We start from the raw sequence: 21,020 nt of genomic DNA on the forward strand, positions 1-21,020 counted from the left end.
GAATTGAAAACCACCACTGAAAATTGTCAAACCTAATTATGTTCCCAAATTCCTACAAAGGCATTTCAAGTTAAAAAAAAAAAAAACCCAAAACAGAGAAAGCAAAACTCTTCAAAAGTAAAAAAAAAAATCCAGGAACTTCGCTGATGGTCCTGTGGTTAAGAATCTGCCAGCCAATGCAGAAGGCACCGGTTCAACCCCTGGTCTGGGAAAACCCACATGCCTCACGGCAGCTAAACCTCTGTACCACATGCCTGAGCTCACAAGCTGCAACTACTGTAGTCTACGCACGTCAGAGCCTGTGCTTCACAAGAGAAGCCCGTGCACTCCAACTGGAGAATGGTCCCTGCTCTTCGGAACTAGAACACATTCAGCAAAGAAGATTCAGTGCAGCAAAACAATAAATTTTTAAAGGGAAAAATCCCAGCAGCATTATCGGGTTGTGACAGTATTTCTCAAGTGCCCTCTCCAAAAAAGCCAAGAAAACCTGCCTCTCTGGTCCTATACTCAGGTTAAGTTCTAAAAGCAAGTTCAGCTACAGCAATGATAAACTGTTTTTTGCTCAAGATGACATTACTTGTTCAGCCTCCACTGTTTTCTTTAAAAATTCAATATTCCAAATACATTACTGTCACAAAGAATCCCACAGTAGTTACTTCACTAATTAACCATGTTCACATATAATGAAAAGGAAATAGAATGAACTATCAAATGACAGTCAAGTTTTTTCAACATATACTTCAAACCACTTAAACACAGCATCTAACTTACACTGAAGATACCATGTAAATGAACAAACTAGGAAAAGCATTTCTTGCAGAACCCATTATGCATTCATATGCAGTGAATAATATCACAATGCTGTACTTTGAAGACGTCATTTAGCTGCTCAGTTGTGTCCGACTCTCTTGAAACCCCAAAACAAGTTTAATGTGCACTGTTGTGAGTTGATCATCTACTTAAATACAAGGTGGAAATAGGTGCTGAGCGACGACCTCAGTGAGGTGGCTGGAGGGTAACCGTCTCAGAGATGCTCTTTCACTCTGGGTGCCACCTACCAAGCCCCTTTCACGGGAACTGTTTCTGAGTTAGTGTGTCCCAAACAGTATTTCCCTGAAAATTCGGCAGGTCAAAAAACATCTGTAATAGCTTACAGAAAAAAATCTAAATGAACTTTTTGGCCAACTCAATACACTGAAGTGGTTAAATGTCTTAATGCTCTGTTCGCAAGCACTGCACAAGATTCCAACCATTTCTTCTGAAGAAAATTTTTTAAAAAGGGACTGAAAAGTCTAAAAATGGGAGAGTTTTTTAAAAATCCTGTGTCACATTTTTTAAAAGCGCAAAATTTTATTGATTATTGGGGAGTTTGAGAAATTCACACTGCAAACTAGATGACTAGAACACAAGGCATAAAAATACCATAAAATCATCATAAATCTCACTTCTCAAACTTTTTATGTCTCCACAACATCTGAACATTCAACATGCTCACCTCAGCAAATGCTAGGAGGGCTGCTTGATGTCCCACCACTTGGCCAAGGACCCCACAACCCTTCACAAAGCACCACAGGAACTACAGAAATGTGTGGGCACCTCGGCACTCCCTTGAGTACCTTTTTAGACTATATATGCTATCGTATTTCCCATTTTTGGTCACCATGAGGGCTTACAAAGACATTAAAAAAATCTCACTGTGACTTCCAGGAACTCCAGTGAGAGCCTGGAAAGCTGCCTGCTAACTGATTTCACAAAGTGAGGTGGGCAGGGCAGCAAGAACCCCTTTAGAGCCTCAACTCATACCAGTGTCCCTCAATAAAATGCTCCAGAACCACTTAACTCCAAACAGAATTCAACTGAAACTGTTCACATACTAATGCATACTGTGGTAAAACAAAAAAGAGAAGGCAGGCTTTTAAACAGATCCCCCCCTTCCCCACCCCAGAAAAAAGTCTGAAATGAAAGGCACAAGATATAGGGGCACGTTCCTGCTGAGACAAAAAGTTGAAACAAATTTGGAGTTTTGAACATTCTAAATTTGTGTGTGTGGTATCATCTAGCTACGTCCAAGTGACTGAAACATAGGAAACTTAAATGGCTTCAAGGCTGAAAATCAGACTCCACTGTCTCTGTCGTTTCCTGGCTAAACCTCGTTGAGGCCCACAGATGAGCTCCCCTCTACAGTAGACAAGACACCTTTCATGACCATCAAAGCCGAGCCCACTGCATTCGAGTCATCGATAGCCTGTGTGGACCAAGCCCAGCTCCCCTTCCCCTCTCTTTACTAAGGTCATTGGTCTGCCTGTTGCTTGCATCCTGGGTCTCCTTCAGTCAAGTCCTTCATGAGCTGCTACAAGCCTTTCAGGTCAGTTCAGTTCAATTGTTCAGTCATGTACAACTCTTTGCAACCCCATGGACTGCATGCCAGGCTTATCTGTCCATCACCAACTCCTGGAGCTTACTCAAACTCATGTCCATCGAGATGGTGATGCCATCCAACCACCTCATCCCCTGTTGTCACGTTTTCCTCTCGCCTTCAATCTTGCCCAGCATCAGGGTCTTTTCCGGTGAGTCAGTTCTTCGCATCAGGTGGCCAAAATATTGGAGTTTCAGTTTCAGCATCAGTCCTTCCAATGAATATTCAGGACTGTTCTCCTTTAGGATGGACTGGTTCGATCCCCTTGCAGTCCAAGAGACTCTCAAGAGTATTCTTCAACACCACAGTTCAAAAGCATCAATTCTTCAGCACTCAGCTTTTTATAGTTCAACTCTCACATCCATAGATGACTACTGGAAAAACCATAGCTCTGACTAGATGAACCTTTGTTAGCAAAGTAATGTCTTTTCTGAACCATAAACCAGGTCGCATCACTGCCCGGCCCAGTCCAAGCCTTTTCTCTGGCTTCTCACTTTATCAAGTAAGAGTCTCGTGGCCTCCACACATGTGGCTCTAGTCTTGTGTTCTCAATGGGCCAGAACTGCTCCCAAGAGGGAGAAAATTAGTTGGTCAGCAAAAATTTTAAATGTTATGTATAAAGCACAAATACAATATACAAACATCTATCTGGTGCTAAAATTTCACTGAATGGGGGGGTTGAGGGCTTCAATAAGACAAAAATGGGGGGAAAGAGGGATGAGAACCCTCGGTTCACCCAATTCCAGCCACAATCCCTTCCATGCTGTAAATGGTACCCCTCAGCTTGAACAGGGCTCACCTTCAACCTCTAACCTCCCAAGCCTCCTCCTCCTGTCATTCGTATCAGCTCAAGAGCCACCACCTCTCCTCAGGAAAACCTCTGGGGCTGTCCTGGCTAAGTGGACAACCCGCCCCCTCCCACCGCCCCCAGTGCCGTGGATCCCAGCTGCAGCACCAGCAAGGCCACACCACAAGTTCCCAAGAACACAGCTCACCTGCACTAATAACCATCACGCATGAGGGAACAGAACACCATGGAGAGAACACTCATCAAGGCAGTGGATACTGGAAAAGTGACCTGTGACCAAGGACATTCCAATGATTCAAAGAGCAAACTCCTCAGTCGTTGGGTATACAACATACATGTAATTATTACTACCTTAAGAGACAGAAAATTTTTAATTAAAAATGTCATTTCACTTTGTTACAAAATGTTCAATTTATACAATAATTCATTGAAAAGCAAACTCTAATCCTTTGGGAATGAACACAAGTGTTTCTAAACATTTTATTAATTTTACATAAAACTTAGCGACTCCACCCTTTTTGGTTTATAAATGAAGTATATCTTCCCCTCCAGTATTTCCAAGTAATATTAGATTTTAAATTCAAAGTGAAGTTTTAATATCAACAGCAAAGAGGGGGAGGATTCTTCTAGAATAAAGAATTCCCAGTTCTTCCTACTCTTGCTATTTAAGAGGTGAACCTCTTAAATAGCACACCACTGTTAACAATGTTCACTCTTTCCACTGAAGAACTGTACTTTTTAAAAATTAAGATTTCTGATCTTGAGTCACATGCTTTCATCTATCACGATGAATACACTGACCCATTAGCTCTCCCCAGTTCAATCATATAATTTCTCTTCCTAAACTTTTACCATCACCTGGAAAGATGCCATTATTTCCTAGTAAACTGAGTTTATGCCCTCAGCTAAGGATTGCTGGGGTAACTTTGTCACTGTCCACAGTAAGGACAGGCAGCATCTGAAAAAAAAAATGTTAAAAACACACATACCTGGGCTTCCCTGGTGGCTCAGTGGTAAACAATCTGCCTGCCAATGTAGGAAACGTGTTCATTCCCTAATCTGGGAAGATACCACATGCCACGAAGCAACTAAGTCCCTGTGCCACAACTACTGAGCCTATGTTCTCTACTGAAGCCCACACCCTAGAGCCCATACACTTCAAAAAGAAAAGCCACCGCAATGAGGAGCCCAAGCACTGCAACTAGAGAAAAAAGTCCATGTAGCAACAAAGACCCAGCACAATCAAAAGAAAAAAGACCCAAAAACCACACACACCCAATGGCCAAGTGATTCTCCTAGTAGAAATTTTATCCTACAGACATATTTCACACAGTCTCTATTCTGTGTACCCAACATGCTATAGAGCATATAACGGGGGAAAAAAAATCAATGAAACACTGTCCCCAAAAGATCTGGTACACATACTTATGACTTACCAATAAGTCTAAGAAGAGTGAGGGATCACTTAGAACACTGAAAATAGAATATTGTGAGATGATTAATAGAAGTGTGTAGTGTGCCTGCATATGCATTGTGTTTAGAATGTAAACAAACATGCCTGTGAATGCACAAAACTTTCCAGATGGATGCACAAGAAATTGTAACCATGGCTGCTGGACAGAGAAGCTGGGTGATGTGTAGACAGCAGCAAGAAAGTTTAACTGTGCACCAATCTGCATCTCCGTGTTTGTGTATTAGATGCATATTATTCAAAATCTCAAAATACACTGAATTAGTTTATGCATCAATAGTATTTGAAGGCCTCTTGATTTTTATGAGATGTTAATGCTTTCTAATATATAATGGTGTGACAAAGAAGAATTTCCCAGTCTTCAAGAAGGACTTGAATGCCGCTATAGTACACAGCCTGCACTCAACAGGGCTTATTCCACCTCTGGTTTCCACATTGTCTAACGCTGGCCATTAACCAAGTATGAATTAAGTAAGTTATTTAAGTGTGCATTTCTAATGAATATAACGGCAGTATCTATGGAGCCTCAAAGGTTTAGCTGTATTCCAGTATAAGACTCAGTTCACCGAAGACTTCAAGTTCAACCTAAACATCCATATAGAGATGCATCAGCCCCTAAACATCAGCCCCTAAACTATATACATGTGCACTGGTCAACTATCTACTTCACACTTTATCAACTGGTACTCACTGTTGATGACTGTCAGAATTCTCAAGCCAAGATCATTTCCTAAGCTGAATGATTTTCCATATTCAGCACCCTTTCTAGATGTCACAAGAACGTGAAGAGCTCCATCCTGACCTCACTGCTTTGTTCCTGTAAGTTGGTGGCACCAAAATGGTATACCGGATTTGGGGTTCAAAATCAGTCAATCTTGCCTTTCTTCCACATAACCTCTCCAACATTCAATTAACCACCACCTTCTGGCCATTCTGTAATTTACTGATCTATCTTGATTCCTACTTTTACTCTCCAATCCTTTTCCTGATCTTAACAAGCTGTCTGGCCCTCAGTCTGAGTTTAACCAAAGTTGTCCTTCCACAATCCAGGTAACCTTTATGAGATACAAATCTCAGGACTTACTCTCTTGCCAGTACGCTCCTTGTGGTTATCATGGAGTAAGAGCTGACTAGTTTTCCAATCTCACTTTGGCTAACTTCTCACTTCGTACATCTTTGTTCATACCGAGTCCTCTTTGATACCACGTGCTCCCAAAACAAGATACAACTCACCCTGGAGATGATACTGGGACATCTCTACCTCCCCAAACCTTGGACACACTCATGAAGTAACTCTCCCCTTATGTTCTGAAGGGTCCTCTAACCCTCCTGCCCTGAACTAAAACTAAAACATTCCCTTCTCATTCATAGTATGCAAATTCTTCCCAACTAGTTTATCTTATTTCATTTCTCTTCTCCAAACTCCCTGTAACAATTCTGAACAGGTTTCATGTGTACTGTACCAAGTCGCCAAGTGTCCCCAGCAGTCACTGAACTGTGCACACAGCAGGTGATCGTTTCACATGAGCACACACTCTAATAAGCACAGCACAAGGATACACTCTTTTCTGATAACAAGACTCCAAGACTTATTGTGTATTCACACATGCTCTCTTGAATTCCTCCTTTTTCTGCTTCCCCATTCATGCAGATATGACCAATCTCAACCCTGCTGGTGTTCACCAGCTGTCCCTGCACTGCACTTTAGTTCCTGTGTTGTACTCGAACCGCAAGAGTTGAAGTTGCTCAAGAACATGTCCACCCAACACTGGCTCCTTGGCCTTAAACGAAGCAAACAGTTTTCATATGGAGCTAATAAACCTTCTTCAGAACCACTGATTCAGAATCACCAGCCATTTCTAATGAATACCTAGGCTTTATCCACATCTAACAATAATATGATCCCTTACAATTCATTTGTGGGCCCTATACAGTTTTTAAAAAATCATTTATTTTATTGAAAAATATAGTAGTAACATATATCCAAGTATCATGACAGCAATAAAATGTCTACATTAAATCAGCATTTTTAATACCTACATCATGATGTGATAAAATTCATTTAAAGAAAAGCAAAATTCACTGTGGCACTAGCACCCATGCTGAGTGTACATGCACTCACACATAGTCTAGAAGAAAAGAACTAGTAAAGGACAAACTGGAAGAGAATTGTAGTTAACGGTTACAATGAACTGTCCAGGGTTCACTTAATGCTGATCTTGCTGAGCATATGCCAAGAGGAACACATGGATCCAGAAGAGCCCTGGAGTGCCAAGGGGCCCAGGGCTGCTGCAGCTGTTATAACAGCTCGAGTGGGAGCAGACAAGGCCAGCCTCCAGAGGGAGCCACGTAAAGACGGTGATGAGGAGCAAGGGAATCTGAGGAAATGTTTAAGATAAAGGGCACTGGGAAAATTTCATGAAAAACTGAAATAGTCCAAACACCTATTTAAATGGTCTTAAAAAACAATTCTCTTTCTACACTAATAAGTATAAAGGCAGGAAACTGAACCATAATTAAAATAAATGTATTAAAACGCATTTGTATTTCAAATACTACATATTCACTATATATATTAAAAAATTAAACATCTAACTCAACTTGATAATATTTATTTGACCTTCATTAGAAGTTAGGACAATATACACACAACTGTAACATGCTGATTTTTACCTGAAATGGCACTATATTGTAAACTAGAAAAAATTTTTGATCTTCTCCAACTGCATTTATTTCCCAACTTTTCAGCAGCTCTGACATCAGGGAGCAAAGAAATCTCAAAACAGAGAACTGCTGCTTGCAGGTCCCAAGATGGTGGCACCCCACCCACTCTTCATACCCTGCCCACGTTAATCTGTCTTCACCATAAAGCACCTAGTGAGAAGACTTACAGAAGCCAAAGTGCAGGGACTAAGTATTATCACTATACAGTTAAGTTTACTATATAATCTAGAAACATTTCAAAGCACCGTCTCAAAGGCAACCCGGAAAAGCAAACAATGACTATAAGTAATTTTAAAAATCCCCAGAATCCATCCAATTGAACACTAATAAATGTTAACCAAAAGACCACAATAACAGAAGCAAACAAGTGAAAACAGGGTGCGGTAAAAGGGAGCCAGCAGCCTTAATCAGGGTATGGAATAATGACTCACCCCTGAATAGGAATTAACAACACAAAAGACCAAAAAGAAGTTTCTTCAAATTATATATTACATGCTTTTTCTCCTCCCAATATTTGTACAAACTAGTATCTCAATCTCTTCTTTAATACAATACCCAACTTGCTAAACAAAGCCTGAGAGGAACAACTATTCCCGTCAAAACAGAGCATTACTGAACTATTTTTCCTGAAAACCATCACCATGGAGCCACCTGACAGTTCAGTCACTGGAGGAATTATCACCATCACTTGTCCTCTTCTCTCCAGGGCATCTCAAAGCCAGGAAAACAAGAACAGAAACTTCAAAAACAAGCAGCCTTTGGTTGACACTCAATTAGAGAACACCAGACTCTCCTGGAGAGGACACTGGCAACCTTCTGTCCTTTCTCATGAATGCCTGGGGCTCCTCCAGCACCAGCCTCCACTGTGCAGGGCTCAGCCACTCACAAAACTGCACTGAGCCTTTTTAAATTAGAAGACCTCAGAGCCCCGAGAGCACAGCTCCAACTTGTACCAGCAATCCCACCTCCCCAAGCTCCCCTCCATCCGTCCCAAATCACTCCCTTTACACTCTCCCTTCTTTCCTGGCTCCTCACTCTTTTTAGACACATTTCTATAGATGTATGTAAGGGCATATAGTCTCCCAAACTCTATTACACATGCAGCTTTGCTCAATGTTCTGCCTGCTCTTCTTGCTCTAACTCCCCACTGTGGTGACAGCTAAGAACTTGCCAGTTCTCACTGCGTTTCTCTCACCATTCACCAGACTCCAAGCTCACAGCAGGCAGAGACCAAGTCTGTTTTCTTCATTATTTACACAAAGGCTAAGACAAAAAACTGCTTAAAAACTATCCACTGAATGAATAAGCAACCTGGGAGTCTCATCCACACATGAGCTGCAAACTCTCAAGTCTATGCCATTTCCTCCTGGATATCTCCTCAGACCAGTTCAAGAAACAGAAGTACCAACTGTACCATGATACTGGGAACACTGATAAAAGGTAAGCAAAAGGCAGGTATAACAAACAAGCACCACACACTGACATGGTGACAGGAATGAGAGGTGGTCTAGTTCTGTGGGGAAAGGATCCTCCTCAGAGACCCAGGGAGACAGAAGCCATCTCAGGGCTCAGTGAGCAAAGGCAGAGGATGGTGGGACAGAAACACAAGAGCAAGTCAAATAATGCCCATGGCCGACAAGACAGCAGGGGCTCTGTTCAGACAGAACTACTGCATCTGGCACAGGGTAGGAGCCTTTTAGAAGGAAGCACAGGACATTATATGGAAAATAACTGCAAGAGGGACAGTAAAAGCAGGACCAGCTTGAAGCGTACCAAGTCACCTTCAGTGATAAATGACAAGGTCTTTCGAGGTCACTGTTCACCAGATAGAGATTTATAGTCTTTAAACCCCCAACAAACCACTGTAGGAACTCAAATCCAAAATATTACAAAACCCAGTGGACAGTCATTCTCTCCCTCAAGCAGCTATACCCCATGCCCAGTCCTAAGCACTTACCTTCTGTGTCAGCAAACGGTATCACCACTGGCCCAGCACTCAGACCAGACACCGCAAGGTCACCAGCACCCTAACCTCCTGCTCCCACCAGATCACTGCAGTCAGCCCTGGGCACATGTAGGGGGCTGGTTCCAGAACCCCCTTAAGACACCAAAATCCACTATAATATGGCAAACCATTTGAATATAAACAATGTTCATCCTCCTATATGGTAAATATCTTTAATTACTTACAATACCATATATAATGTAAATGTTATGTAATAGTTGCCTATGACAAATTCAAGTTTCAATTTTTTGAACTTTCTGGAATTCCACACCCCCCCACCCTCACCCCTCAACTTTTCAATCAACGGTTGAACCTGTGGATACAGAATCCAGGGACACAAGGGCCAACTGTGGTCTCAAACCGCACTCTATGTGTAAAATACTCGGCTAGAATCTGAACAACCCTCATAAATACTAAAGATCCTTTCAAGGAGCATGTGTAGCTGGGTAGCGGGGTAGGGAACCAATGGTCTATGTGGTCACCTGGCTTTCTATTCATGACCTAGCCACTCCTGTCCTGGTCCCCCCTCACCTCAAACTCAAAACTTAGCAATCTTCTTCTCCACCCTGACTCCTGGCCCTGGACAGCTCCTTGTTAACTGCTCACTGCCCCAGAGTCCTCTCTCCAGCTCCCACCCAAAAATCTACCCTGGGCAAATACTTACTCACCTTTAAGTCCTGCTCAAAAGTGATCATCTTAGTGAAGTCTTCCCAACATGAGTGGAGATTCGCTTCTGGGTTTCCAGAGCACTTCCTAATTGTTTCATTACTACCAACTAGCCTAATAGTTTGCTTACTCCCAAGAGGGCAGGTGCCATATTTTGTTCATTTTTGTATTCTCATTAGTGAACAGAGTCTGTCTTACAGTTGGTGTCATTTAGTAAGGACTTGCTAGGAACTGAAAATATATCACTAATTGACAGATAGGTCCTTAACTTTCTCAGAACTGACATCCTAGATTAAATGAAATAAATAAATGAAGAAAATTTCACAAAGTTTTAGGAGTTAAGAGTAAATATTATATAAAGGAAGTACCAGGTAGATAATATACAAAAGTAAAGGGAGTAAAACATGTGTCATTACTTCCTGAGAACTAGGAGTTCAGCCATGCTGACCACTCCTGCACAAACACCAACTGATCATACAGGAACGTTATCCCACCCTGACACCTCACGGTGAGCATCTACTCAGCAAACCCTCAACCTCAAGTTATTCTTTTTAAAAGATAAAAATAAACAGATTCATAACTACAGGCCATGTAACAGGATTCAAGGATTACAATCATGTAAGGAAAATAACAGAATTTGACAGTTACTATTCTAGACCAGCATTTCCCAGAAGAAAAACAATGCAAACGACAAAAGAAATTTTAAATTTCATAAAAGCAACACTGAAGGGGGAAAAAAAGCAGCAGATGAAATTAGCTTCATAGTATACTTTATTTAACTGAATATATCCAATATTACCAATCCAACAAGCAGTTATATGAAAAGCTGAGATAGTTTATTATTATTAGACTTCATACTAAGTCTGCAATTTTGTGTCTATTTTACACATCTATTTCAAATGGCAAATTTTCTTCAATACTTATATATTAGGTTTCATTAGACTTAAGATGCAAAAGTAAATTCACATATCCAAATTATCCCAAATATGCTTACTACTGCATTGATAACTGAATTTAAGTTAATTATAATACAATTAAAACCCAGTCCCAGCTTCACCAGTCCTGTTCCAAAGACTCAACAGCGACCTGTGGCCACCACATGGGACAGTGTGGCTCCCACATCGGACTGACTGTACCATTGACTCAACCACAACGCTGTTTTATCAGTACAGACTACATTTAAGAGGGTTCTGTCCCTTTATCTCCTGAGATGGTTATTTTCCAGTCTCCTTGTCTAATAAAACAGCTATCATTGTTTCTAGTCATCTCAACTATCTGTCACTGAGTGTCTTCATATCTAGAATGCAAATGCCAGAGAGCTGAGGGCAGGACTGCCTTCGGCACAGCTGTCTCTGCAGTACCCAGGTTGCAGGACACTACTGCCAATATCCAACTGCTGAAACCAGTCTTGTTTACATGTTGCTAAATTATTTATTATGTGTATTATATGGATATGACCCAAAAAAACAAAGAATGACTAGATATGTTATGTCAGGCAATGTTCTTCCATATTGTTCGACTAATTACAGATAATTCAAATTATCAGATCTGTATTTTTAACCCAGAGAAATCATCCAGTCATTGTCTAAAAGATCATAATGTGAATAACCTGGCTTATCTCTAACACTTGAAGCACAAACACTGGGATATATATTAAATTTAGTCTTCCTAAAATATAAACACATTACATTGCAAAGCAGAAATTAAGAATGTGAATAGGTTATTTTCTGTATTGTACTTCACAGCCCCCAAATTTGGAACATGTCATTTTCCAGGAACTTCTGATCTTCCTCCTGCATGTAATTTACAAGATTTAATGGCTCAAGATAAAGGCCCATTAAGCATAACATACAGCTAACAAGCAAAAAAACAAGGTCTCTTAAATTTTCCTAATAAATCATTATGCATAAATCTAAATAGCAGCAACACATCATAAAACTTTGATGGCTTCCTGGAAAGATAACGGTGGGGGGCTGTAAGAAGCAAAGGGAAAGTATGAATCCAAACACTACAGTAACATAAAAACTATAAACAGAAACCCAAGACAGTTTCCTTCTTCAAAATTTATCATTTTTCTGCATTCATATGCCCAAAAATAGTTAAGCGCTGACTTTTGTAGATGTCCAAGGACTTCCCTGGTGGTGGTAAAGCATCTGCCTACAGTGTGGGACACCTGAGTTCATTCCCTGGGTCAGGAAGATTTCCTGGAGAAGGAAATGGCAACCCACTCCAGTATTCTTGCCTGGTAAATCCCATGGACAGAGGAACCTGGTGGGCTACTGTCTATGGGGTCGTAAAAAGTCAAGACACTACTGAACGACTTCACTTTCACTTTCAAGAACTGCCAGTCACAGGACTTCAAATCAATTCTTGGCTGAAGAAAACTAGCAATAAACATTTGAACAGGAAAAACAAATATATCTAGAAATCTAGCCATATAAATTTGCTTTAAAGTATGGATGAAACAAAGCCTTCCTCTCATTGACCTGCATGAGAATTTGTTTGAAAAACAGGTTAACAAGCCACCCTAGGATAGAAGAGCCTCTTAAATCCTGGACTCCCAAGGAGCAAGGAATCTGACTCCTTAATGGGGTCTGTGGATATGAGGACTTCCTAGACCACAGTTAACACTCCTTCCTGGAGCCACACCCACTTCTGGCTCACACACACACACAAAATAGCTTGGTCGAAGTGGATTTCTGGTGTCAGGGTTATTAGTCTGGTGGGAAGCAGGACAGAGAGGTACCCAGGAGACAGCTGGATTACAAGGAGAAACAAGTCTCCACACTTGTTTTCTTCGCACAGATATTCTTAACTAACATATACCACAATGTTCTAGAAACTATATTCCAAGGTATTTAGAAGGCTGCAAACCAGGCAATTATTTCTTTGCACTAACATAGCCACAATTGTTTGGAAGAAACTATTGTCAATATATTAACTATGTGCTCTCATTATGAACCAACACAGTTTGATTATTTCAACATACTATATAATTTTAAATAGACTTTTAAATCACATATATATGTAGCACATATCACTGTAAGGTCTAACAAAGCAGGTTATAACTCTACCTAAAATTACTTAACAATTCTCATTTACTAAACTGCCAGATGGGTATCACTAAAGTGAGTAATAAAAATTGAAGCTGCAAAGCAAAAGAAATTACATTTAGTAAATATACGCATGGTCTTAGAAAAAAATAACTTATCAAAACTTTATCCTCAATCTGGAAAAGCAAAAAGATGAGCTTACAAAAGCCATTATTTCATCAAAATAGTATCACTCTATTCATATTCACCGGGATGGGAAACAAAGATCAGCAGTTTTCTAGCACCTTCACCAGTCATCTGGCACAAGCACATTCAAATACACTGATAAAAAACAAATTATTGAACTGTTTCAACCTCATAGTGGTAAGGATAGCTGAGAATCAGTTAAGTGAAAAAACTTTACATTTCAAAGTGTGTATTCCTCTATATGCCCTCTTCACTTGAACTAACTAGGTTTATAAACAAGAAAATTCTACTTCAAAAAGAGAATTATGTTTAGGACTCGGCACTCAATAGCCAAGCCATAGCCTGATAACACTGACTTCTTGCAGTTCTTGCCAGTTGGCAGAACCTGGGAAAACTTGAGTGTTTTTGGTTTCTCTTAACGATTGGCTAAGGGTTCTACTCAACATACAATGTACCAGGACAATCCTCTATGCCACCACCACCAAAAACAACCAACCAAAAGAGTTACTGTTCCTCTTCAGAGGAACACTTTAGAACAGAGGTTTTAAAGTGGGGTCCCCAGACCCAACATATGGGTATCACCTGGGAACTTGTTACAAATGCCTGCTGTTTAGCCCCACCTGAGACCTGATGAATCAGAAACTCTGCAGTGGGGCCCTGAAGTCAGTTTTACTGAACCTCCAGGTGATTCCAGTGCACACTTAGCCTGAGAGCCATCAATTCAGAGGGACATCCACGACCATTGTAATTTATAGCAGGGATTTTTCCCCCCACTGTTGTATCTCAGCTCTGGAGAAGGGTCCAAACTACAAGAGGACCTCTCAATACATAACTGGTACAACAAATAAACAAATATAGTGAAATTCTCAATGACAGAGCTCCCATAAACATTTTTTCTTGTCATAAAATTATATATTCATAGTAGATACCACACCATTTATTTCTCACAACTCAGTTTGCTAAACTGTTGGCTCCACAGTTATTCTGTTTAAAATATTCTAACCATAGGCATGAAAATGTAAACATTTTAACCACCAGCATAAAAAAAGAATGAACATTATAGATTAAATAACCACTGAGCAAGTTATTATTGTTTGTAACACTAAAAAAGAATCACTATATGAAGTTGTTTAACATCTTTTAAGTACATAGAGAAAAAAAGTCACACTTGTAGATCTAAGCAATGTATCATATTTGATTTCAATTTACATTATCTAAATTAAAACATACCTTGACAAGAAATTAACTGAAATCATCCTGGCAAAATGTACAATGAAATAAGATGGTTTCTCTATTCTTTTGTATTAGATAATATGAATAATTTGCAGAAAATAATTTTCTTAACAAGCATACAAAAGTAAAAATGTATATAACTTGCACAGAACATGGCAAGGATAAACATACACAAAGCTTCATTCACAGAAGCCTGGTTCACTGACACTTCACATAAAAGACATCAGAACTCAAAGAATGTTCCTTAAAGATCCACTCACAAATATGACATGAAACGTTATATATTCCTACAGCTTTTTATATTATTTCATATATATGTTCTACCTTAAACTGAGATGTACAACACACAATAAAAATGAACTTGATTCTGTAGTGACAATTTCAGACCTAGAAACAAATTCTAGGTATAAATATCAATTCCAAAATCTTCAACAAGGCGCCATTTAAGACATATATGGTTCACTTACACTATTACGGAATCAATCAACACAGGGCCCTTGTATTTAATGAGTAAATTAAAACCATTTATTTTTTATACTTTTAAAAAATATAAAGAATATTTAGAAAGAAAAATTCACGTATTCAAACTACATACACTTCATTCTACCTAACAATTCAAGTCAATTTTTACACAGAAGTGAACTGCCTGAAACTTGACATTTTATTTAGAAGCAATACCATCTCTTGAAATTCATTGCTTTATTTTGGGATGACAAACTGTAATTTTAATGAAGATATTTAAATGAACAGTCAACAAAATCTGAACAGAGGAGTTGGTAGTTACAACACTGATTTAAGCTATAACATAAAATACTTGAAAAAGAATTTTTTAAAATATGCATTACAAACTCTGGCTACATTACTCTAAGAAAGGTGATATTCTTCATCTAGAAAATGAAAGTTTCTTATATTAAAAGTATCACAAAACAAAAAAGTACATACTGCTAATTCCACCAGGTCAGGTGAATAAAAATATACCCTAATAATAGGTTTCAACCAAAAGGAATCCTTAAAGATATTTATAATCTAAACAAGATAAAAGGTAAAATAATATTCCCAAGGTAACACAGCACTTGGACCTTTAAATATTGTCAAGTAAGATTCAAAATTCAATCAGTTATTCAGTAATCAAGACCCTTTGAAACAAAGACCCTTTCAAGATATTTTTTCCTATACTCAGAAGATAGTGCCATTGATTTAAAAAGAACTAATACACAACACATAATCCTGATTTTAAAGATCAGAAAACTTTTTAAAAAATCAGATTCTATACAAATAGTGAAATTCTCCACCATTTTCCCAGAGTGACATTCTATAAATTACTTAACCACATTCAACCAGGACGTGTATACTTCATTATACACACTGGAGAAAACCAGTATCTTATACTACTAGTTTCCTGTTTTTAAAAATTTAGTAATGAAGGGTACTGGAAAGGAAACAATGCTCTTGAAAAATATAAAACTACTGTCAATTTATTTAACCATTATTTGTTTACAATAAATTAACCCATGCTGGGCTATATATACCACTTAAGAGATGGCCTGGCTAGTTACTCTGAAGTAGCCCCTCCCATGACCCCAGGAGTTCCTGTGGAGGAGCATCTAACTAGAAAGCAAAAGACAGGGCAACAATTACAATGGTGAAATCTAGAAGTCAGGAATGTGCCTTATTCTTCAAAATAAGTCTGACTTTAAAATCACTGCTATGCTCTCAAATTTCAGGAATATAAGTTAAACATATTACTACATACTATAACAAAACTCTTAACATACCAAAAAACCCACATTTAAGTATCATACTACTTACTCCCTAGTAAAGTGTCTTTTTCATTTCTTACTAGCACCATTTGACACTAAAATATCAAAAATTCTAAAGGTTAAACCTTTATCACATTTATCACATTCTTCCACAAACCATCTCCATTCAATCACACATTTATATTCTTTCTTTCATAATCTAATTTGTAATTATAAACCCACTCCAAATCATTAATGTGACTATTAACCATTCATTGTGACATTTAGCAATTATTATAGAGTTTACACGTAACACCAACTTTCTGAAACTTGTATGTTCGACAAGTACATTTCTGAATAAAATGTGATAGCATAATTTCAATTAGTATTCAAGAAACAAAATCCAATTCAGATACTGTCATTGATCATTTCTGGTTCTATTAAATGGCGATTCTAGGTAAAACAAATATTTTTCCCACGTTACTGATATTGTAGGATTCAAAACAAATATTTAATATCTTCCAATGAATGCGCAGCACTGATTTTAAGCATAAAAATCCAAAAACTCAAAAATAACAAATTGAGCTTTATGAAACACAAGTGAACCAATAGCTTTTCAAAAACAATCTGTCAAGAAGAAAATGAATACATTCAAAATAAAAATGGAGAAATTAACAGAATACATTGCTAAAATAAAACAATTAGGAAAATGGATATTCATTTTATTTTGTGCATGTTAATAACAGCATATGAAACCTAAATCATGCAGACTTTAAATGCAGTGTTTCAAATCATTACACAAAAAGAAACATAATATTGTGATGTTACTGTTACTACTAATATTGTTTCATATTATCTTTTTAAGAAAAGAATTATGGGAGCATGGATGACAAAATCACACTTATTTAGAAAACTAATACTATTCTTTATTTTTATATCTATAAGTTTTAAGCAAATGGCATTCAAATGTCTTCCTTGATATACTTTTCCACAAGAAAAAATAATGACTGAGCCACAAAGTTGTTTAACTGGACAAAAACACTAAAAACTTGAGTAACTAGGAGTTCACAGATGCTCCACTTGACTCACTCAGAAGCTGACTGTTTCCAGGTAAACTTGGTAAGAACTGGAACAAGGACTTTCTCGATGAAGGGAAAAAGCTGTGTAGAGCTCTGTTCTTGGAGCCAGAATGAGCCGGACACTAGAATGTTCAGATTAGGGCATCTCTTTGTGCAATGCTTTCAAATGTTCTTGAATGAATCCTACGGAATTTCACAGCCTTGGCCAAAGTTAGCTTGGTATTAACATCAAGGACAAAGTTTCTCCCAATCTTAATTCAATTTTGAAGCAAAATACAATACTAAAAATTACCTAAAGATTTTAGGAATAAAAATACAGATGACGGGAAAGGTATATTCAGGTGCCGCAGATATCACTTAAAAACTATAGCTGATGTTCAAACTCCCCACACTGCAATTAATGTCACAAATCATAACAAATTCACCCCTTGCCAACTCACATTCACAGAAAATGTGATGAGAATAATTATTTTACAATCTCCTTATCGTGTTTTCAAAGATTTGCCAAAATCAATAGAATGTAGAAAAATTTTGGAAAATAATTCCATCCATACTGCGTGTCTAAAAAAATAGAACATAAAATAGTACATAAGAAAAATTTGATACAAAAGCATGCATCTCAAGCATGCCTAATACTCAATTGCTTTTATGCAATCTTAAGTAACCAAACTTCTTTCAAAGGATGCCTTCCAGCAAAACCAGAAACCATGCCTGGGTAATATTTACATACTGCTCACTTTTTTAAAGCACATTATTCTTCGAAAAATGCTAAAAGCATGGTATAGTAACACACTGAAATGTTATGTGAGAAGTAACTGTGCTACAACCAATGCCTGACGCCTTAGATTTGTGGCTTAAATACATGATTCCTCAAATTTTAAATTAAACATGGTAAACATACAAAATTTTAAATATAATGAGAACTCTGTTTTGGAATAATAATCCTAATGTGATGTTTCTCCATACTACTGAAAATCAATCTTCAAAACATAATTGATAGGAAAGAGATCTAATCTGATTGCCTTAACACTCACCACATGAACCATATTTCTAGGAGACAAGCACACCTCGCCTGTCCAACTGCAGAGACTCCTGAACATTCACAGCCCTGCAGAGTCAGCCTAGCTTGAACATTTCTGGAAACAAACATGCTCAAGAAATGCCCAATTTCTTTTAAATACCACAGCAAATTCCCAACTAACATCCTAGCTAACGCTATTTATTGTTTGATTTTAAAGAAAATTTAAAGAGTAAGATCTAGATATTGACACCAAATAAATAACAGCTGATAAGATTAAAAATAGATATTTTATAAGCAAAAGAGATTTGCCTTCAAACATTTTTTTTTCAAGATTCAAAAGATTTATTTGGAAAACTCAGCACAAGACAAAGATATCCTTAATATTCCTCCTCAGAATATTTGAATATTCAGAATCTGTATGAAATGTAGACAGCAGCTCTGATTTCACAGGACATCAATGGTGCATACAGGTGTAATCCCCACACCCACCCTCCCCCGCTTTCTACTCTGTCTGGCCCTTGCTGACATCAGTTTTCAATAAGCTTCTATCATCAGGGCAACCTGCACAAACTAAAAAGCAGAAAATCATTGTCATTTGTAAATGGCTGGGGTAAGTTAAAGCAATCAAAGTATTACCGTTACAGCAAAGTTTAATAAAACTGTCTTAAGAGAATACCACTAATAACAGTTTAAAATTATCCAAGATGATTTCTTTATTGAGATTAACTACACAGAATTCACAGTACTGTGGCATACTTATATTTAGCTAAAGTCACAAACACATTTGAACATTCACAATGATGAGTATCATCATTACCATTCTAATCTACAAAGCTTATGAATAAAGAAAAATACAAAAACTTCAAGTATTTAAAAAAAAAATTTAAGTCTACATACAATAACAATAAAACTTTTCTTCTAGGTAACAGGTAAAAGTTATTTTTCTCCTCTAAACAGTCACGAACGAAAGACTGTTTAGTATCTACGACGCTTGTTAGGGCCTTCAAAGTTGGCCCCTTGGCTCCCTCTACCAAAACCACCAGGACCACCACTAACAGGACCTACGCCACTCATCGGTGCTTGAGGGGTTTCAGAACCTGTTCTACTACCCATAGGTGATCCCATCTGAGACGGTGGTCCTTGCGGAAATCTATCATTGTGCTACAATACCACATAACAAATGTGAAGTCCATTTGGAACACGCCAAATATAAGTGACAAGAAAAATTGGCACAATCCCAAGTGGTGGTGTCATGAAGTTCAGCAGAAAGTCCAGCAGAATCAGGATCACACATAGAAGGAAGAAAGGAGCAATTTAATTAGTTACTATGTTTTAAAAATAAAAAATAAAAGAAGCATCTGAATGAAGAGTTACATTTTGCTAATGCTATGCCCCAATTTCATGAAAAAAGAACTGATTTTACAAAGTGAATGCCATCTTAAACTTAGTTATTATTTTACAATTCTGATCTCTCTTTTTATTTTTATTTATTTTTCACTTGGCCATGCCATATGTGGCTTGTGGGACCTTAGTGAAACCACACAGTCCTAAACACAGACTGCCAGGGAACTCCCTCTCTTTCATTAAAGTTTATATTGCATGTAACAGTTCGGTTAATAAACGTACTGTGTTTTAAAAATCAGAGACAGAACTGGGGAGCAGCATCACACTGTTTGAAAAAGTACTGGGTTGGCCAAAAAAGTTCATTCAGGTTTTTCTGTGCCATCTTATGGAAAAACTCCAACCAATTTTTTGGCCAACACAGTAAATATTGTAAAATTTTCAATAGTAATGCATTTAACATAGAAAGTACATATAAACACAGTTATAATTTCAGTACGTAAACTTTCAAGGTGCTTTTCTGCAAAGACTATTACTGGGAAAATAGTTTTTAGAAGTCAACAAAAGGCAGAATTAAACACGAATTACGTATTCTGAAAAACTTCACAGTAATAACTACATTTCGTAATCTCAAAGGCTGAACAGAACTCCCTATAAGCAGTAGTAAAATACCACTGTGAAAAAGACTAAGGGGGATATTTAAATAAATGTTACCATTTCTGTGTGAGGTAGGAAAAAGCAGACCAGTTACTTTTACTAAGTCGCTGCTGATTACACGCCACACAAAACTTTAACCAAAGTATTTTTACAAGTTTTTACTAGCTCTCAGACACTTGACTATGAAATAAGCCTCCACTGAGGGACACAAGTAAATTGATCAGTATGTAACACCTGATCCGATCACAGTATTATGTTACTGCCTCCTTATCTGAATACTCATTTAAAAAACCTGTTAGCATACCCAGTCTGTCCAAATTCTTAAAGGACTATATTTAAAGTAAATAAAGTTTATAATAGAATACTGCATCCATCAGTTCTAAGACCCACATTCACTGCCTGCATCTCTGAGATCAGGAGGGTTTAGGGCTGATGGCAGGTCTGTTTAACAGCAACACCTTCTCTTTCTCAGCAGCAATGGTACCTTTTATTCCAAAACCGAGCTTCCTTTTCCAAATATACAGTCAACTAATTTCCCCTTTCTTAATGTTAGTTAGGACAACCATTAACAAAAACCAAATAAAATGTTTTACCAATATAGTCTCATTTAAATAGTGACAG

General features: G+C 37.9%; 1 protein-coding gene across 1 annotated transcript in view; it reads right to left on the minus strand.

The window, feature by feature from the left end:
- Positions 1-18,890: 18,890 nt before the first annotated feature.
- The window catches only part of PSPC1 (paraspeckle component 1), a 52,423-nt gene continuing 50,293 nt past the window's right edge, over positions 18,891-21,020 (minus strand). Inside the window, exon 9 of the mRNA XM_055426427.2 lies at positions 18,891-19,562. Within this exon, the coding sequence (XP_055282402.1) occupies positions 19,377-19,562 (186 nt within the window). The 3' untranslated portion in view covers positions 18,891-19,376. The remainder of the gene's footprint in view (positions 19,563-21,020) is intronic.

Source organism: Moschus berezovskii, chromosome 13 (genome assembly GCF_049115385.1).
Source record: "Moschus berezovskii isolate FMDL1 chromosome 13, NW_MosBer_1.0, whole genome shotgun sequence".
Lineage (NCBI taxonomy): Eukaryota > Metazoa > Chordata > Mammalia > Artiodactyla > Moschidae > Moschus > Moschus berezovskii.